The sequence below is a fragment of the Amblyomma americanum genome, chromosome 1 (assembly GCF_052857255.1).
Source record: "Amblyomma americanum isolate KBUSLIRL-KWMA chromosome 1, ASM5285725v1, whole genome shotgun sequence".
Taxonomy (NCBI): Eukaryota; Metazoa; Arthropoda; class Arachnida; order Ixodida; family Ixodidae; genus Amblyomma; species Amblyomma americanum.
Genome location: NC_135497.1, coordinates 546,269,682 through 546,288,509, shown reverse-complemented (window position 1 = coordinate 546,288,509; position 18,828 = coordinate 546,269,682). Strand labels below are relative to the sequence as shown.

General features: G+C 48.2%; 1 protein-coding gene across 4 annotated transcripts in view; it reads right to left on the bottom strand.

Annotated features, from left to right (window-relative positions):
• LOC144116313 (LIM homeobox transcription factor 1-beta-like) overlaps positions 1-18,828 on the bottom strand; it is a 334,199-nt gene that overhangs the window by 213,649 nt on the left and 101,722 nt on the right. Inside the window, exons 1-2 of one of the 4 annotated variants that reach the window (XM_077651053.1) lie at positions 17,019-17,169; positions 5,031-5,182 (exon numbers count right to left, since the gene is read on the bottom strand). The exons of 1 other annotated variant lie outside the window; for it this stretch is intronic. In XM_077651053.1, the coding sequence (XP_077507179.1) occupies positions 5,031-5,182; positions 17,019-17,101 (235 nt within the window). In that variant the 5' untranslated portion in view covers positions 17,102-17,169. Of the gene's footprint in view, positions 1-5,030; positions 5,183-17,018; positions 17,170-18,828 lie in introns of those variants that run through there. 2 more of the 4 variants (XM_077651052.1, XM_077651054.1) reach the window with 2 other exon arrangements.

Sequence of the window (18,828 nt, the reverse complement as noted above, 5' to 3'; positions counted from 1 at the left end):
AAAAACTAATTGTGACTAAAGCGCCTATTTACTGTTCGTATGGTTCACTACGCCACTTCAATACGTAGGCTCAATTTGTGATAAATTAACTGGTATCCAAAGTCACGGATGGCGCTTACATTTAGGCCAAAGAACATGTAGATCATGGTAAGCTTCAGCTGAAATTTAGTACTACACAGGCATTGCTCTAGCATAGAAGTCGTTTACTACGGGCTTGTTATTATGCTTCGCTTCCTGGTTGTGCAATAATCCGTCGTATTCCTCCTTTGCTGTGACGTTTCTCTTGCTCCTTCCACGCTTCTCCCAACCTGTTGGACCGTGACGTCAGGTAATAAAAAAACCAGAAGGCCAACAGACGTTCCTCAGCGGATATGTAATATTAATGCCCGAAAACGCAGATCGCATATTCATACCCTCACTTTTGCTCTCTTCATTAGGCTTTGTTATCAGCCTTACCATGCATACATTGAGTGCAATAAGAAATTAGGGCTTTCAATTTTCCATTGAGCTGGCTCAGGCGTGCGTGCCGTAATCAACGCCAGTGCAGAGCGGAAGCCTGGGGGTCTTTGGCATGTGGCTGCTTGATTAAAAAGTCTCTCCGTTTGTGGACCAGTATATTAATACATCTATCTGTACCTACGCTCACACATGACGGCATACGAACCGCACGAGGCTGGGCGCCCCGCCAGAGCCAGTGCCGCCCCTAAAGCGAGAACAATAGACAGGGTCCGCACCTTATTGATTGCCCGCACCCGTTCTCGCCTGGTCTCTCTCTGCGCCCCTCTCCCTTCAACGCGCTCTTACCACCACGTCGCTGTAAAATCAATGAGCGCACGCTTCGGAGGTTCGGGCTCCGGAAGCTTTCGCGGTAGCCTGCACACTGAAGCAAGGCTGAGGAGTGGTTGCTCAAAAAACACAACTTACGACGGTCTGTTCATTACAAAACTTCAGGTTATTATCTCTCTCTAAGGTTATTTTAAAGATGAGGATACTCAACAGCGAGAATCTGCAATGCTCTTAAAAGGGGCTGCATGCACTCAGGTGAAAAATTCGTTCCAAAAATCATCATGATCATCAGCCTGACTGCGCCCTCTGCAGGACAAATGCCTTCCGACATCTCTCCGATTAGCCATGTCCTTTGCGAGCTGCGGCTACCTTATTCCCGCAAATTTAATTCTCATCCGCTCACATTACATTCTGCCTCCCCTACGCTTGCCTTCTCTTGGTATCTAGTTCGTTACCCGTAATGACCGTCGTTTATCTTACTTTCACATTACATGCCCCGCCCAAGCCTTTTTTTTTCTTGATTTTGACTGGTATATCATTAACCCGCGTTAGATCCCTGACCCACTCTGCCCAATTCCTGTGACTTAACTTTACTCCTGCAATTTTCTCTTCCATAGTAATATGCGTTGCCCTCAGTTTAGATTTAAACCTTTTCGTTAGCCTCCACGTTTCTGACCCGTGGGTGAGTACCGCTAAGATACAGCTGTTGTATACTTTTCTCTTGAGGGATGCTCGTAAACTGCCGTTCATGGCTTCGCAGAGCTTGCCAAATGCGCCGCACCCCATTTTTATCCTTACAGTTTTTCCCTCTCATGATCCGGATTGGCCTCCACCGCCTCTTCATACGCACACGCCCCCTGGCATTCTCTTGCTTACTTCGCTTGATTAGTGTGTCAAAATATCATTGATTATAATTGATTAGATAGAGTTAGGTAGACAGCATTGACCATTGCGCAGGCTAGCACACAAATGAGTATTTGAGAGAAGTGTGGATGCTTTCTGCTATATCTATAAATCGAATTTTCGTTTCGTGTGCCAGACGCTGGGGCCTTACGTTCTAGGAACCCTGTGGCTAGCATTGCACTTGTAACATGCAAAATGCTCCTTGCAGAAAGATTTAAGCCGTGGTTTGAGTAGAAGGATATTCGTAGCTTTTAAAACAAGGCTTGAACGGAAGCGGTTCCCTTTAAAGGACGAGAGAGGAAAAAGTCTGCGAGTGCAACAAACTTCAGACGACGAATTTTCATTCTGGAACGGCCGCCATTGCTGGAAGGAGAACAGGTGTAGCCAGAAAAACGAAATTTCTATTTTTGATGCGAGGTTGGAGACGCACTTTGTCAGAGGCACAATGTCAGAGTGAATCTGCACAGTGTGATTACGAAGTACGCTACGCCTGACACTCAGTCGTGAGGTTCATTGTAAAGTTGGGGTGAGATGATACAGAGCATTGGGTCCCACCCGGACAAGGGGAGACCCTTCCACTTCCACTGCATACAGGCCTGACGACCAGATTGAGTGTATTTCATGCAGATTTTCGAACTATTTCCCGATTCATCTTTTGTCAAGTTCAGTTAGGAAGATGGAAAAAAATGCAGAGTACGTGAGGCCGCTTGACGCCAAGGCGGGCTGCGGCATCGCGTGTGAAGAGGCGGTGAAGGCAGATAGTATTTTTTTGCGTGTTTAGGGGCATTCAGATACTTAGAGAACACGGCCGCATGAAGCAAGCTGCGTGCTGCGGCAGCCAATCTGAACAGAAACAAGCCGCAGCGTTTCTGGTGTTAGCATGGATTTTGAATCTTTTGGTAAAAATCTTGAGACAACGGCGATGGCTTGTGTGATGTCGAAACAGGCTTATTTCAGATCGTGTGCGTTCGACAGGCTCTGAAAAATGATCTTATCGATATGTTTGTGCAGACGTGCATTGTCGCAAAAATGAATGAACGTATGTTCACTGCCTATGCTAACAGCCCTGATTACCTAAAAATTTAGGCAGATTTCTGTTATTTTTTGAAATCTGTTTAATGTTTTTACGTCACGCTCTTGCGAATATCCTGACTGGTTCAATGTTGGCGGTATGGGCTCCATTTTGAGCGCTGTTTTTGTCATCAGCACTGACACCTCTTCTTTCGTCATGGCAGGCAAGCGCTCTTTGTTGTATGCAGTGGCTCTGTGTGCACGTATGGCCCAATTCATACATACTGGTCTGAAGTGAATCTCATATATCTTATTGACACTGATCAGTAATCCTGAGATGTCTGCGAAGGAACTGCCGAGACTAAAGTATAGTTTCAAATATTCGCAGTGTTTAAAGGTAACAGAAGAACTCCGCATGCACTACAAACTAGGAGTTTGTGGAACTCATGGGCTTGTAAGCAGCACTATAGCATGAGATCAATTATCTGGACAACGCTGCCTCCTGCTCACTTTGTGCAGTGTAGCGTATGTTCCGATTACGACCAACTTCCAGCGAAGTGGCACCTGAGTGTGACACAGCGCTCCAACACATGGCTCCAGCCTTGCCGCTCCAACACATGGCTTGACAATCAATATTTTTATCTGACTTTGCTCCACAAGAATGCCCGTGGCGAAGTATGCTTATGAACGCGGTATCCAGGCGGTTGAAAAGGACGGACGCAAATGGGAGAACAATTGCCACTTGAGCTCTCCTACTAACAACTAGCTTGTCTGCAGTCGTAATTGTGCGGCTGCGGCGCATAATGCCTTTCTCCGCTGGTTTGGGTCATGCTTGATGAGGCTAGTTCAAAAGGAAAACTTCAGCACGCAGTTCGAGTGGCCTACAAGTCGCGGCTAGGCTTCGATATCCACGCTACTGGCGTGCATTTATGAGCGACAAAACTCTGTGTGGCACGTGTCAGCAGAAGCAAAACGGTCACCAGCACATGAGGAGCCTCAACTTTAGGAGCGCAGCAAAAGGATAAAACATTATACCGCTCACAGCTCTTGTTGAACAGTCGCTTTCGAAATGTGTGCGATAAAGTGAAGCCCAACTACATGTCCAGCTTTCTCGGACAACAATTTTGAAAATTGAAAAATTGTGCGACTCTCTTATGAGATTGCTGAAGGCAATGGTTCATTATTCTGATATGTAGCAAAATCTATCTTTTAAAGTGTTTCCAACGATCGCATCGAACAGTTAGGACTTCCATAGAAAACCAATGGGGAACGCTTTTGACGATAGAAAAAACGGGAATAGAAAAAAATACAACACTGCCATCGGGTGATCTGCGGATATATTGACTGTTATAGCGAAACATTAAATTATATTTAAAAATTGCGCTCATAAAGAGTTTCGAGTTCAAAGATGCATTTGTCCAGAATTTCTGGCTGAGTCACTGAAAAAGCAACGACGTGTTTCTCATACTTGAGCCTCAAAATGCAACATGAAATTCGGCGTTAAAAAAATAGATTGCGAAATCGGGTGCTTGTGCTGGAAAGTTCATAAAGCTGGCGCTTTCTGGCGCTTTCTTTTAAATGAAAATTACAAGATTCAACATTTGCAAGAAGCCACCGCCTACATGATGGAACAGGCGTGCTTCTCAGCACCTCGTCGATAGGTATCGCTAAAGCGCAGGCAAGCGAAAAGAAAGATGTAAAGGCGCAATCATGAAAGTTCACTGCGCTCATGTGGCGAAGAATATGGAACAATGTCCGAAACCACTGCAGTTACTTGACGGTTTGAGCAACCACCTTCTATGCGGCAAGTGCTGCGTTCGATCCCTAGTGCCTATCGAATTCGTAATGGTTGCAAGGTTTTCCCCGGCCTGCTTTTTCTGGGACGATAAGAACGTCCCGAAGGGACGGAGGCGGAGGTTGTAATTTCGATGAGTAGTTAAATCTACGCCCACGTTGAAACCGCTCTGTACGGGCGCCATGGACGAACAAAGGTGCCAGTCGTGCCCTGTGTTGGTGTGGGTCATATGCAATGCAGTGGGTTTGAAAAGTGCGTTGCCTACTTAAAATTAGCAGTTATTTGAAAAAATTAATGCGTAAGTTACATTGTATAAGCTTCTGCATGCATTCTCAAGGTAGTACGGGTGCCATTCTACGTTTGTGCAAAACAGCTGCGTTTCATGTGCCTCTTTTAGTAGCGCACGGGCCAATCTCAGAAAGTGGTGACTGAGTGTCGTTACGCGGGGGATCACTCGAGAGCCCTCGCATGCTCCATGCTCGCTGCAAAGAAGGGCGCATTTCCCTCCGCTAGCATAGCAAGCAAAGGTGCTCACCGGCGTTGGATGCCCGGAAAGATGGCACCGAGGCGCCCCTGGCGGACGTCGCGCTCTTGGTGTTCTCGGAGTCCATAGCCCAGCGCTGCAGGTTCGGCATCCGAACGGCTTTTCTCTTGCGCGAACCCAGCTCGACGACGCTTGGTGGCGCACTGAGAAACCACGCGAAAATAGTAACGAGTTGTGGCTGAGTGATGGACCGAGTGTGACAGAATATGAGCACCGCAACGGTAACACAAATTCTCATGTATACTGCCCTGCTTCGCTGACACAACCCTCGTTAATAGGGAAGAGAAGGATTAAGAACAATTTTTCTGCGGACCATTTTTTTTCAATTCATTGTCACGTACTTAATACGAAAACCTGCAGTCTGGACAAAACACAAGGCGAAAAAGCACAGAACCCATTAAGCCCATGCATTATTGTCGCGTATTGATGGACTGCGATGCGAGCACATTGTTTTATTTCCCTCACCAGCAAATTCTTTTCCAGTACTTTGAGAGCTGCAAACAAGCGAAAGGTGGTGATAATGTTCAGATGCCTGAATGATTGCCTTTTTTGTGGGCTTTTATGGTCTGCAGTGCCGAGGAACTGGGTCAAACTTACCCTTATTGTATAAAAGATTACAAATAAATTCTCTGTGCATCTTGTGCCATTTCGCAAGCTGTATTCAGCAGCTCTCAGCCAACTGCGTGCATATATGTACTAGCGGTTTGTAGTATGTGAACAGTCGTAGCAAGTGCTACGTGACCACGCCTTGAGACGCCATCACGTGCCTCATAGATTAATAAGCCAGGGGTTCCCAAACTCTGATCCCCGGGCTGCGTTTGTGGCTTCCGCGAGCATTCTTTCTGGCCGGTCCCCCCTTTTCGCTCCACTACTCGCGGTCACGTGCACACCAGAAACAGTACGTGGTTTGTTAGAACTACTTTCCTAGCGTTAGCACTTCTTAGCTCCTTGCTCAATTTCGCGCCGTCGGCGTCATCTGCAGCGCAGCCCTTGGCGACGCGAATGTTACGATACAACGGCACATTTTCATGGTGGAGCGCCGGCGGCTCACCCGGCGAACTGCCATGAGCCAGTGCACCCATGTTTAGAACGATGGCGATAGGGTGTGGAGAGGACATGGTTCACAGGGTGCTGTAGTACATGCACTCGAGCATCGCACACAGTTGCTAACGCTATAATATTTGATACCCACAACCACTGTCTTTTAATAAGTATTCCTCGACTTTGAACACTAAATTATTTCAAATGTCGCGCGAGGTTGGTACACGGTCAAGTGTGTGGGAGCATTACATCTGACGACACTTCGCAATCAAGCTTACTCTCATCATTGTCAGCCTGCATTTGCAATTCTGATCCTCGTCAGCAGGAGGGGGTGCATACACGCGTGTGCCGCACTGCCGAGCTAGCCGAGCCAAGCCGAGACAAAAGCGTGTGCACCTTTTTCCGGACGATTATATGGCAATAGCGGCGCCTATGCATAGTTTTGCCGCCGTGGAGAACATTTACGCCGAAACGCCAGCGCTGCAGTGGGAAACAGCAGTTAGCCAATAAAAGCTGGTGTAGCGTACAAGTGGTATTTGCGCAGCCCAGCTGCTCGAGTGCCCGAAAGAAATGGAATGCTCGTCTTATGACTACTTTTCTGCGTTCTCGCTTTGGAGTTGAAGGCCTTAGCATAAGTAAGAGATGGGCATTTCATGCAAAACTGGTTTCTGAGCGACCAACGGTTTTAAAAGTGAAGAAAACGGCGAATAAAAACACAGGTGAAAGAGACGACCACCGAATCTGGCGGTACGTGGACATTTTGGAGGCAGTTCGGGTTCCTCGAGGTAAAATGGCGCCTGAAACTGCATCACGTTATTTTAGACACAATAGCGATCATGAGAACACATTAAGAATTCTGAAGATTTTGTCCAATTTCCCCTCCACTGCTCACCGCAAGCACAGAAGCTGACATTAACACCAAAGTGTTCTTTTTTTCTGGGCAGCTATTTTTCATTGGTTTCCTTCACGATTCGTTGTTACGAACAACTCGATTTATGGAAACTTTTGCTCGGGAGCCAAAGTGTCCATATCAACGAGGCATGACCGGACCTCCATTCTGATATATTATAATGTAGGAAAAAAAAGTGAAATGAAAACGAGGAGCAGTACTTATTGGAATCAGCAATATGACGTCAGGATGCTTACAGTCTGCGAAAAAGGACACAATGCATTCGCTAGGTTTACCTTTATTCAGTTTGAACCAATGAGTAGTCATGGCCTATGAGTATAGCACCCGCCTCGCAATCCGAATGACCTGATTTCGAGTCCTCTCCAAACCAAATTTAACCTTATTTGCTTTTGAATTCAGTTATATTCTTTGCTTCTGCTCACGGCCAATGACGCCGACAACGGCTTTTCTACGACACTGGGTCCTTAAAGTTGTCGCATTAAATGCTGGCTCCGTCGGGCTTCCCCATCGCTTATTTGCCGGCATCATCATTCTAAAGTTTTCTGAACCAAGAAGACACCCCTTTCACCGAGGTGGGACCATATTTGGGCATGTTATGCCCGATCTCTGATTCCGCCTCGTGGGAGCTCCGCTAAGCCTAACGAAGGATAACGTCAATACCGCCCTGGACGGGGATTCCCCGCGGCAGTCAGCCAACATTGCGGCTTCCGCTCTTCGGGGCTACGATCCGTCTACACTGCCGTGGACCGAAACCGTCCCTGCTGCCGCTCAAGACAGTGCGTAATCGTCGGACGCTATTTCTGACGAGAACCTCTTAACGTTAATCGCGCTGCGCAAGCGTGGCCGACGCGCCAACACGGCTGCCGCCGCCACGCCCGATACTGACGGGGCGGCTAGAATTTCTCCTGCTACAGAAGTCGGCGCGCGGGATCCGCCAGCACAGAACCCATCGTGGCGTCCACACAGGATGCCTCGCTTCGAGCAGGAAGACATCACTGTGGTGGTGAAGCCACGAGCCACCATCGACTTCCGCCAAGCTTTCAAGCCCGGTGAGCTAGGCCCAGCCCTTGCCTCCTATGTTGGCGCTGAGGCAGTCAAGGCCCTCACTATCTGGCCCCTCTTGGATCAGAACATATTTCTCTGCGCCACCCAAGACGTCGCCACGGCCAACAAGCTGGCCCGGGAATTACCCCTTAACTCAAGTGAGGGTCAACTTCCTCTCATTGGCCACGCGAAACATAACGGGGAGGTGTGTCGGGGAATCATCACCGTTCACGAGCTGGAGACCTCGGCTACTCTCCGCGACAAAATCATCTGGCGTGACGGTGATATCGCCTTCGTCCGCAAACTCGGAAAATCATCTCTTGCGCTGGTCACCTTCGAGGGCCGAAGGGTGCCGCGCTTTGTCCTCTATAACTCAACGGTCACGCCGGTGACCGTTGAGTTATAGAGCACCATTCCTGCTTGTTACCGGTATGGAGCGATCGGACACCGGGTGGGCATCTGCCCTCTCCCGGTAGAGGGACGCTGCGGTCATTGCGGCCAAAACATGGGGAAGGCTGCCGACGGCATGGCGCCTCACGAGTGCAAGCCGGGGGCTTGCATGGTCTCCGGGCAAGCCCACCTCACGGGCTGCCAGGCCCGCAAAGGAAAATTTCGCCGTCTCCAGCAAGCTCCGGGAACCCCCGCCGCCCGGAGCCTCAAGGGGCCTCGGCTACACAGCATTCCGAGTCACCGGGCATTGTGCAAGGAGGTGCTTCCGGCGGCAAGGCTGGCAGCACGGCGGCCAACGACGCGCCGTTACCATACGCGCGCCGGCCAACCGGACGACGCCACATTCATCCCACAAAAAGCCGTCAACGAGGACGACACCAAAGACGTCACATGACCAGGATGCTCCGGCTTTCCAGGCCGGGGAGTTCCCGGATCTCGGAGGCAGCGGCCCGTCAACGGCTCCGGCTTTCAAGAAGTCATCGAACAAGGTAGGCAGTTGGGATGGGGTCGCCTCCTCTTCCACCGCTAACCCTCCTTCTTCCCTTCCCCTTGAAATCATTAAGATGCGCCGCGAAATGGCGGCACTTCGCGCACAGGTAGCTTAGCTAGCTCCGGAAAACAAAATTTTACGCTCTGCGCTGGCAGAATCACCATCCCCGCCGGGGGTCCCAATGGTGCGCCCTGATGAATCTGAGCCTATATGCGAGAGCCCTCAGGAAAAGGCGATGGAAAGCCGTTTAACGGGTGTAGAAAACACCCTAGCTGAGTTGGTAGGCCAGCTTTCTAACTTAGGTAAGCTAGTGGAAGACATCATTCAGAAAGTGGCCATTGCGGTCACCAGTAAATTAAAACATGGATGAATGAGACTGGCCCGCGCCTTTGCCGCAGGCCTAGCCCACGAAAGGACGTTAGCCGTCCACCAAAATTTACCAGGGGTATTGACCTGAGCGAAATTGCCGAAGATTCCGTGCATTCCCTCCCGGTTCAGGGCCTGGGAGCCGTAGCTACGGAGTCTAGCCCAGCTGAACCCCAAATTCAATATGGCAGTGGGAACTGGACCCTCCCACCCCCCAAAACATCAGGCTTTCTCCGTATTGCAATGGAACTGCCGCGGTTTCAAAAACCATAAAAAACGAGCCCACTTGAGATTATATCTCCACACTTTTGAGCATACGTCAGCATTAGTCGCACTCCAGGAACCTGGGGCGGCGGTGAAGCTGTCAGGTTACAACACTTTCCAACAGGACCCGTCCACCTGTCTTCTTGTCCACAAAGGCTTTACCGTGCAGGAGGTCGATCTCCAACTAAATCTATCCTATTCGTACGTGATAGTGACAGTCCTCCCCCTGCGTCGTAGTGACCCACCCGTCCAAATCTTAAATATATACTCCCCCTTAAACTTAAGAACATTAAGTTCTCGGACATCTTTTGTCGAGCACTAATAATAGCAGGTCGCTACCCCCTTCTGATTGTGGGTGATTTCAACGCCCCCAGTCGGTTGGTAGAGTCGCGTGGCAAAAAGCGTGGCAAAAATACAACTCACAGATAAGGTGAAGGATGTGGACAACTATCTCCATCTTTGGGAAGCGCGGCGCAGCCTCACTAAGAGATGGCGCCGTCAGAAACATAACATGAAACTCCGCTTGCGGATTCACGACATCACCCAGAAGGCGGCTGAGTATGCTGCCCAGCTCGCCGATTCCAACTGGGTAAATCGCTGTAACTCTGTTGCTAGGCAAATGTCTAGTCGCAACATTTGGAAGCTATTCCGCCGCCTCATAGATCCAACTCAGACCCGCGCAGAAACACAGAAACATCTGCAACGAGCGAATCATAATTTCAAAGGCAATACGGACCAACTTGCACAGGCTTTACGGGATCAGTATCTGTGTCGAGTCCAAGAACCCTGTTGACAGGAATATCTCTATGCAGGCAGAGATAATCCGGATCTGGATCGTCCGTTCCAGCTTTACGATCTGCGGGCGGCTCTTACTAAAATGAGACGGGGTACCGCGCCGGGCAGGGGCAAGGTTACGGTCAAGCTTTTGGCCAAACTTCCTGAGCCGGTGTATGAGGCCCTGCTAGAATACATCTACATACACGAAATCTGAAAAAACGATAGACCCCTCCCCCTAGAATGGAAAACGGCTCTTGTCACCACCTTCATCCCAAAGGCAGGCAAGCCCATCAATACCGATCATCTCCGACCGATCTCTTTAACATCTTGTGTGTGCAAGCTTATGGAGGCCATGGTTCGAAATCGCCTCTCTAAATACCAGGAGGCCCGTAACACTTTCGCAGACGCGATGTTTGAATTCCGGCCTCACATGTCGGCACAAGACATTTTGTTTCAACTCAGCCGCGAGGTACTCACGCCTGTCGAGCACCCTCACTATGACAAGGTGGTTCTCGCCTTCACGTTGTTGAAGGGTGCCTTCGACAACGTGAAGCACAGCGTCATTCTCTCTCACCTCAGTGAGACACACTGCGGTCACAACGCGTTTAATTACATTAAACATTTCCTAATGGACCGCAAAGCCATTATCCGCATTCAGGACAAGGAGTACGGTCCTTACACTATGGGTACACTGGGCACACCACAAGGCGCAGTGCTGTCCCCACTTCTCTTTAATCTCGCAATGCTACATCTCTCTGCACAACTGGCTGAGGTTGAAGGTGTGCAGCATGCGCTGTATGCCGACGACACAACCATTTGGGTAACAGAGGGCATCATTGTTCAACTGGAGGACCGCCTGCAAACAGCGGCAGGCGTAGTGGAACGCTATGCTACGTACTGTGGTCTCCAGTGCTCTCCTCAAAAATCAGAATTCGTACATCTTCGCCCATAGCAGAGATGAAAGACCCCAATACTTCTCTCTCTGGCTAGCGGACCCATACACGAAGCCACTGAGCTTTGAGTCCTGGGACTATTTATTCACCAGAACCATCGCGCTGACACAACCATAGCCAATCTTCGCAAGGTTGGCGATGAAGTGGGCCGCATGGTCCGCCGCGTCTCCAGCAAGCGTGGTGGCCTCAGAAGTAGGGATGCGATGCGACTCGCCCATGGTTTTGTGACAAATCGAATTCTATATTCGACTCCATACCTGCACATGCGCAAGCATGACGAAGACATCTTGGAGGCTACTCTCCGCTTGATGATCAAAAGGGCGCTCGACCTTCCGATCGCTACCTCCAATGCGAGGCTCCTTGCACATGAGGTGGTGAACACCTATCAAGAGTTGCGCGAGGCACACCTCGCTAATCAATACGCGCGTCTTGCCCAGACCATGTCCGGTTGTCGCCTCCTGGGCCGGCTACATATACAACATAACCATCACATTGAGGAAAGGATACGAGTGGCAGAACTATGGAGAGGCGCCCTCCGTGTTCGACCCCTTCCTAACAATATGGACAGAGATAACTACAATGGACGGCGTCAGGCACGGGCGAATGACCTGCACCGCCATTTTGGCTCCAAACACAGCGTTTTCTATGTAAACGTTGCGGGCCCACATCATTCCAGGTGGAGGATGGTACACGGCAGCAGTCGTTCACGAGGGTAGACAGGTGAACTGCCTCAGTTTTAAGGCACTTAGCACAACCCACGCGGAGGAGATAGCAATCGCCCTAGCCGCCTCCCGCGCTCAATCTAAATTCATCATATCCGACTCGCGAGGCGCTTGCCAGAATTATGAACTGGGCTGGATAACGCCAACAGCGCAACGAATACTACGGAGAGCAGATCGGGATCAAGACCCCATGAACCGACTTCTCATTTGGACTCCAGGCCACGAGCGCCTACCAGGGAATGAGGCCGCGAACTCGGTCGTCCGCGCACTCACTAACTGGGCCCCCGACGTAGACCCTACCCACCTGGACCAGGACACCTATCCTCTGTTAACTTTCAAAGGTATCTCCGCTTATTGCCGGGACTCGCACCGTCAGTACCCGGCTCCTCTCAAGGAGCTAGGGATAGCGGACGAGGGAATACTGCTTAGACTTTTTACTAACACTCTACTGTGCCCGGCAGTGCTCAAACATTTCGACACTTCTTTCTCTGGCCTCTCCTCTTTCTGTGGAGTGGTGGCTGACACGTTCCACATGGTCTGGACATGTCAACACAATCCTTCTCTTCCGCTCCTAACCCCTTCCCCTACCCGAGAGGACTGGGAGGTGGCCCTGCTCAGCTGTCTCGATCTACCGGCCCAACAAGCCTTAGTTCAGCGATCTCGATTGGTGGCCCAGACTAATGGGGTCCCTGAATAAGGGACTCCACCTAGTACTGTAAGGGGAGTGGCCCACTAGAAATTGCTCCCCATGCAACCTCTATGCAATTTTCAAGTACATGCTTTCACCACCAACACACTCGCTTAATAGCAAACAACGAAGATGAAATAGCGCTTCTCTTCAAGAGATTCGGGATTTCGTTCCCAGCGATAATACTATCAGGAACATGGTACACGGAAACATGATCTGTTTTCAGTCTGCATTGTTATAAGCATCATCATTGCAATCGAACAGATAGACGAGAAGGCCGTGTTTGCCCCCTGACAAAGCAAGGCACTGCTTGTGAAGCACTGTAAGGGTTCTGTGCTGCGACACCCGATTAAGAGATGCTTACTTTACGCAGTTACACACATGCATAAAGAGTGCTATGTACCGACTATCTTCCAACTATTTATACTGTTTGCTGCTTTCTTGGGCGAAGTTTTTGCGCATGTGACAGAGAACAGCGTCTATTTCTTTCTAGGAGACGATATGGACATTAACTTGCTTACGCCAAAAAATTTAGACAAATAGGCCCACTCTCTTGTTTCTGCGAACGGTCGTCAGGATTTAATATCCGAACCAGCACGCACTGCTCACAACAGCAGTTTCTTGCTAGATGCTTTTATTTATTTATTTATTTACATACCTACAGCGCCCTTGCGGCCATTAGTGTAGGGAGGAAAGAAAAAACAATATAAGTGCACAGATGATATATAATACAAGGTCAGCTGTAAACTGAAATTATATAAATATTAGCGTATTTTACCATTCATATAGGCAATATTGATCGTTCTGTGGAATTTTTCTGCTGGAAAAAACGCACCCCATGACTCCCAAAACAGTACCGCGGAATTACGGTCGTGCTATAAATTCCGCTCATCTTGAATCATTTCGTCGTACTGTTAGCCAGCATGCACGGGGCATTGTTTACGGGACACTGTTTATTGTAACGGGCGATAATGAATCCGAAATTGAGCAAAACGCGAATTCAGCGCTCATCCTTGAATGTTTTGGTGGTAAAAGCCAAACATTTAAGAAAAAAATCCAATAAACCAAAGGCGGTTTCGTATATCTTGAAGTGGAGCCGCCGCGGTGGCTGAGTGGTTACGGCGCTCGGCTGCTGGCCCGAAAGACGCGGGTTCGATCCCGGCCGTGGCGGTCGAATTTCGATGGAGGCGAAATTCTAGAGGCCCGTGTACTGTGCGATGTCAGTGCACGTTAAAGAACCCCAGGTGGTCGAAATTCCCGGAGCCCTTCACTACGGCGTCTCTCATAGCCTGAGTCGCTTTGGGACGTTAAAACCCCATAAATCAACCATATCTTGAGGTGGAAGCAACCATTAGCAAATATTAGCACACATCTGTCAATAGAACTTACAGAACTAGTTTACTGCATAAAGGAGCTTCGTGAGATGTGTTCAAAAAATTAGGTTGGAAGGAACATATAGAGTGCCTTGCATCTAAGGTATCATCAGCGTTTGGTATCATATTCAGAATGAACCACATATCATCAGCAAAAGATAAACTTTTACTATGTGCTACATTAGTACTTTCGCCTCTAAAACACTGTTGCGCAATGTGGTGTTCCGCAGGTGTCACAAACTTCTCAAAACTACATCTCCTACAAAAGAAAGCACTCCGACGCATATCTAATGTAACTAATTCTCATGCCACTAGTGCTCTGTTTTCAAATATAATACTCTCCTGGTGTAGTATTTGTATATTCACACGTTCTTCTTAAACTACACAAGATTTTTGAAAAACGACGCTATGTTTCTATTCTTTCTTACAAAACTAGAGGAAAATCTTCGTGACGAACAAAGCAGCAAAACAGGACGGGACTGACGTCGGCGACGACAAAGGGCGACAACTCAGTCCCGTCATGTTTTGCGGTTTTGCTCCTCACGATGTCCTAGCAACTTGCCTACAACCAAGTTACAACCAAGTCCTGCTAAGGGAAATCTTTCAGTTCTACTCACACGACGCAGATAAAAATGGTACTTCCCTACTCCCATGGCGGACTATAATAAACCACTTCTTTTTCATATTTTGCCATTTTTAAACAGGTTGATCACAGAGCCTTTTAACCTAACTTGACAATCTAGCAAGTGTATTAGTCGTTTTTGCCACCTGCCATGAAAAAAAAAATCTGCTCTACTAGGTGTTGCATTTTGCTGCTATTTCCTTTTAAGTAATACAATGTGTGCCACTTTTCTTTTCATGTGCAAAACTGTCGTATCAGTTTTTTACTGTGTACAGTGTATTTCCATGTATTGATGTAATTGGAGACGCTGCTGTTGCCTTCAAGTTCACTGTTTTTCACGTTTACTTGGGGCCCGTGCGCTTTTCCTTTCCCCGAATCCTTTCCTTGCAAAAGAATAAACAATACCTGAAAGTGAAATACTACTATTACGTCGTGGTTACCTACCCACATACCTGCGCTAGCTAACATCGCGTGAATTAATAAAAAACATCGTTGGTCGAAACTTGCTGTTTACTCATAAGAGTGGTTTAAGTTAAACCAGGTGTAGGTCGCAGCTACGTGTGATTCTTGCAACGTGTTACCGAAGATTTATCTCACCTATTATGGGCGTACGAACAAGGGCGCACCTACTGATGAAGCGCAAAACTGGAGCTTTCTCTATATTCATTCGGCACTGAACCGTGCCGAATATATTTGAGTCGTGTAAATTTTCCAGGTGGCTCTACCGTTGTAGTAGCACACGTTGTTCAATAATAGCAGCAGAAACTGCATCACTAAAAAGGAGTAGTCCGTAGCGAACAGACAATTCCTCCGTAACGATCAGCACAGAAAACCGTGTGGACAAGTGGTCTCAACCGCGGGTCGTGATGAAGTACACGGCACAGCAACGAGAACGACATACTAGCGCTTTTCAAAGTGGAAAAATGTGCAGGGGCAACGCGGCTGTCTGGAAAGTCTCTTAGCTACGAACTCTAAATCACCCGCGCTGTTTTAAGGTTCAAGTTTGACTTTAGTCAGGCTGCAGCATCTAGCACCGCTTTAGATGCGCTTGTCCTCCAATTCAATTGCTTCGTCACTCTGTCCCTAAATCTATCGCTCTTCTAGCAACTTACACTGAGTGAACCACTCACTTCTGCAGCTTTCTACGAGTAATTTGTCATATATTAACTACTACATATCCGGTTGTCTGCAGTTGCGCCTACGACGCCTGTTGTAAACGGCGTCTTGGGCGCAGGCTTGCAACCGAAAATATCGAGAATTTGTGCAAGCGCATCACCCACACAACTATAACAGAGCAAAAAGCGACTGAAATGCATATAGTAAAGTCCCAGCAACCTTATCGATACTGCAAAACGAAACACTTCTGAAGGCCGTTTTTCATATGTACTTTAGTCTTGAAAAAGATAAAACCCTATCAAAGTGGTGAACGCGTTCAATTCTCGCAGCCGTGGCATGCGCTAAATGTAAGCATGCAATGAATTATGGAGGAAAAGCGCTAAGGCGCCCGTGTGCTGTGTGATGTCAGTGCACGTTAAAGATCAGCAGGTGGTCGAAATTATTCCGGAGCCCTCCACTACGGCACCTCTCTCTTCCTTTCTTCTTTCACTCCCTCCTTTACCCTTCCCTTACGGCGAGGTTCAGGTGTCCAACGATATATGAGACAGATACTGCGCCATTTCCTTTCCGCCCAAAACCAATTATTATTATTAATGAAACACAAATTATACTTTAACGGATTCGTTTCTTACAGAAATATTTAAAAAAGCTAATGAAACTTATGTTAGCACTCTGTAATTGAGGAGAATAATTAAAACTACGCAATGGAGGGAAATCTCTAAAATTCCTCAAAGCAGCTCATTACGTTATCACATTTGCCACCCGTTGGCTCAACACCCAGCCTATTTTTCTGAATGTTCTTTTTCTCAATCAACTGTGCTGATTCTCATTTCTTGCGTGCCTTGTACTTTATATAAAACCTTGTCCTCGTTTCCTGTACCCCTGGAGCGTCCTTTTCGCAAATTCACTGATTTTTGCCCCTAGACTAAGCTTTCCCAAGAGCGAATTTACTCTCTCCCATCCCTCCTTCAGGTGACGAGTTTCCTGTGGGAAAACCCGATTGGTCCCAACTTTTTCGGTGAAGTCTAAATATGAAATGCACTGTTCCCCACCCCCCCCCCCCCCCCCCCCGCCCCCGCTCCGCCCCGCAAGGTTTCGTCATAAAGTCTCGTCTGAGCTTCCCGAAGGATAGGGCACTGAGTTGATAGTGTATCATATCCTACCTTGGAAGACTTGCGCTTTGATGATCAATGTGCCTTTCGACTCCACTGCATGCGAATATGAAGTCGCACAATGAACAAGGCATATTCACCGTTGGCCGACCTTGGCAATAGAAATGAAAGGCCCTAGGTGCTTGCAAAATTGGTCGGCTGGGTACAGTACTAAAACAACCGAGAAGCGGTTTATCAGCCATTATCTAAGGGCAGGCAGGTTTGTTAGATTCTCATATGCGCGTGCATATATATATATCTGTGTCTTTTTTTGCTCAGCAGAGGTATGCGTTTGGTTGACGCAAAAAGCGTCCTCATGTAAGTTTATTATCGGCGATGGAATCTTTGTTATCCTTGGCCCTTTTAGAGAGAACGTGCTTCGTATCGTATGTATGACCTCACCGAAAGTTGACTTGCGTGTTATCTGCGTGGCTTCCTGAAATTCCACGCCTGGCATTGACCTGACGACGGTGTGTCGTAAAGGCGGAGCGACGCTAGTGCATACGAGTCGCGTTCTTTGCATATCGCACGCAGCGAAGGGGGGTGTCCCTTCTACATAACTTGCGCAGGTGAGCGAAACAGCCGTCTTGGTTTAGTATGCAGTCGTCTTTCCACCACTGCCAAAAATAAAGTCGCAGCTATCGAAGAGTCCCGAATTTTTATATACATGCAACGTGTTCTGTGACTGTCTGTACCACATCTATGCAGTGAACGTGTTGGGAGAATCAAATATACTTGCGTGCGTTTTGGTGCTTCTTCACGAACAATGGTGACATGACACTGGCTCTGAAAGCCGTGACGTCAAGCTGTGTTGACAGCCCACGGAACATAAAGAAAAACTCCACGGTCACGCAGCTGTCAGCAGTCCAATGCCCGTCCTAACCTCGTGTAGTGAACAAGTATTCCCTGGGAACACAATGTATCTTTTGCAGTGCTACACTCGCAGCAATGCTTTATTACCCGGAGAGAATGATTGCCTGCTGCTGACGAAGCATTGCCTTGGTATGTGCAATAATTATCTTCCATATCTATCTAGAGAGACGATTTCTATCTTGTCCAGCCATGAAACGCCCCTCATGCAATAACGGTCGCTTTTTTCCATGTTGTTTTAAAGTCACGCACCGATGGTCACTCTCTTGCACTCGTAATTTCGCATACTTTGTAATTATTATGAAGCCGAATATCTCAGAGCACAATCGCGTCAGGGTGCTACCAGATGGAGCAGTCTTGAAGCGGCACTTCTTCAAATTGCGCCCGGCATCGGCCTTCATTGCACGTCTTGAATTGGAACCGGCGCCATTTTTGACCTTGTGCTCGCGAAGCGTTTCATTATGGCCGGCCGATGTAGACCGCCCCGCGGGATGCTGTAGACCATTCCTCCTGTGTATTCAAAATACGGCTTAGCATGTTTTTTATGGTTCCACGTTCTTTTATGCTATGATACAGGCTACCAAGGTTGCAGGGAGCAGAAACTATGAGAGGCAAATAAATATAGACAAATGCAGCACATGCTAAGGCGACACTTCATCAGCAGGCATATATTCGATTGTTTTCGTATAACAAAGCTTTGCTGAAGTTGTACTGCAGTCCTGTATCTTTTCTCTCCGTCGGTCATCTTTTACGAAAATTTATTGTCCTTTCGATTGAACGACGCGGTCTCAAAATAAATATGATGGTGGAAGAGCGCAGCTAGAAATGTCGCTTCCTTGAAAAATAGTTGCGCTCATGACCAATTTTATACCTTCCTTCCCGTGGCACATGTATGGTGCCGGTGCTAGCCTATCTGCGCTGGCTAGAATGACTCCAATGCATAATATCTACC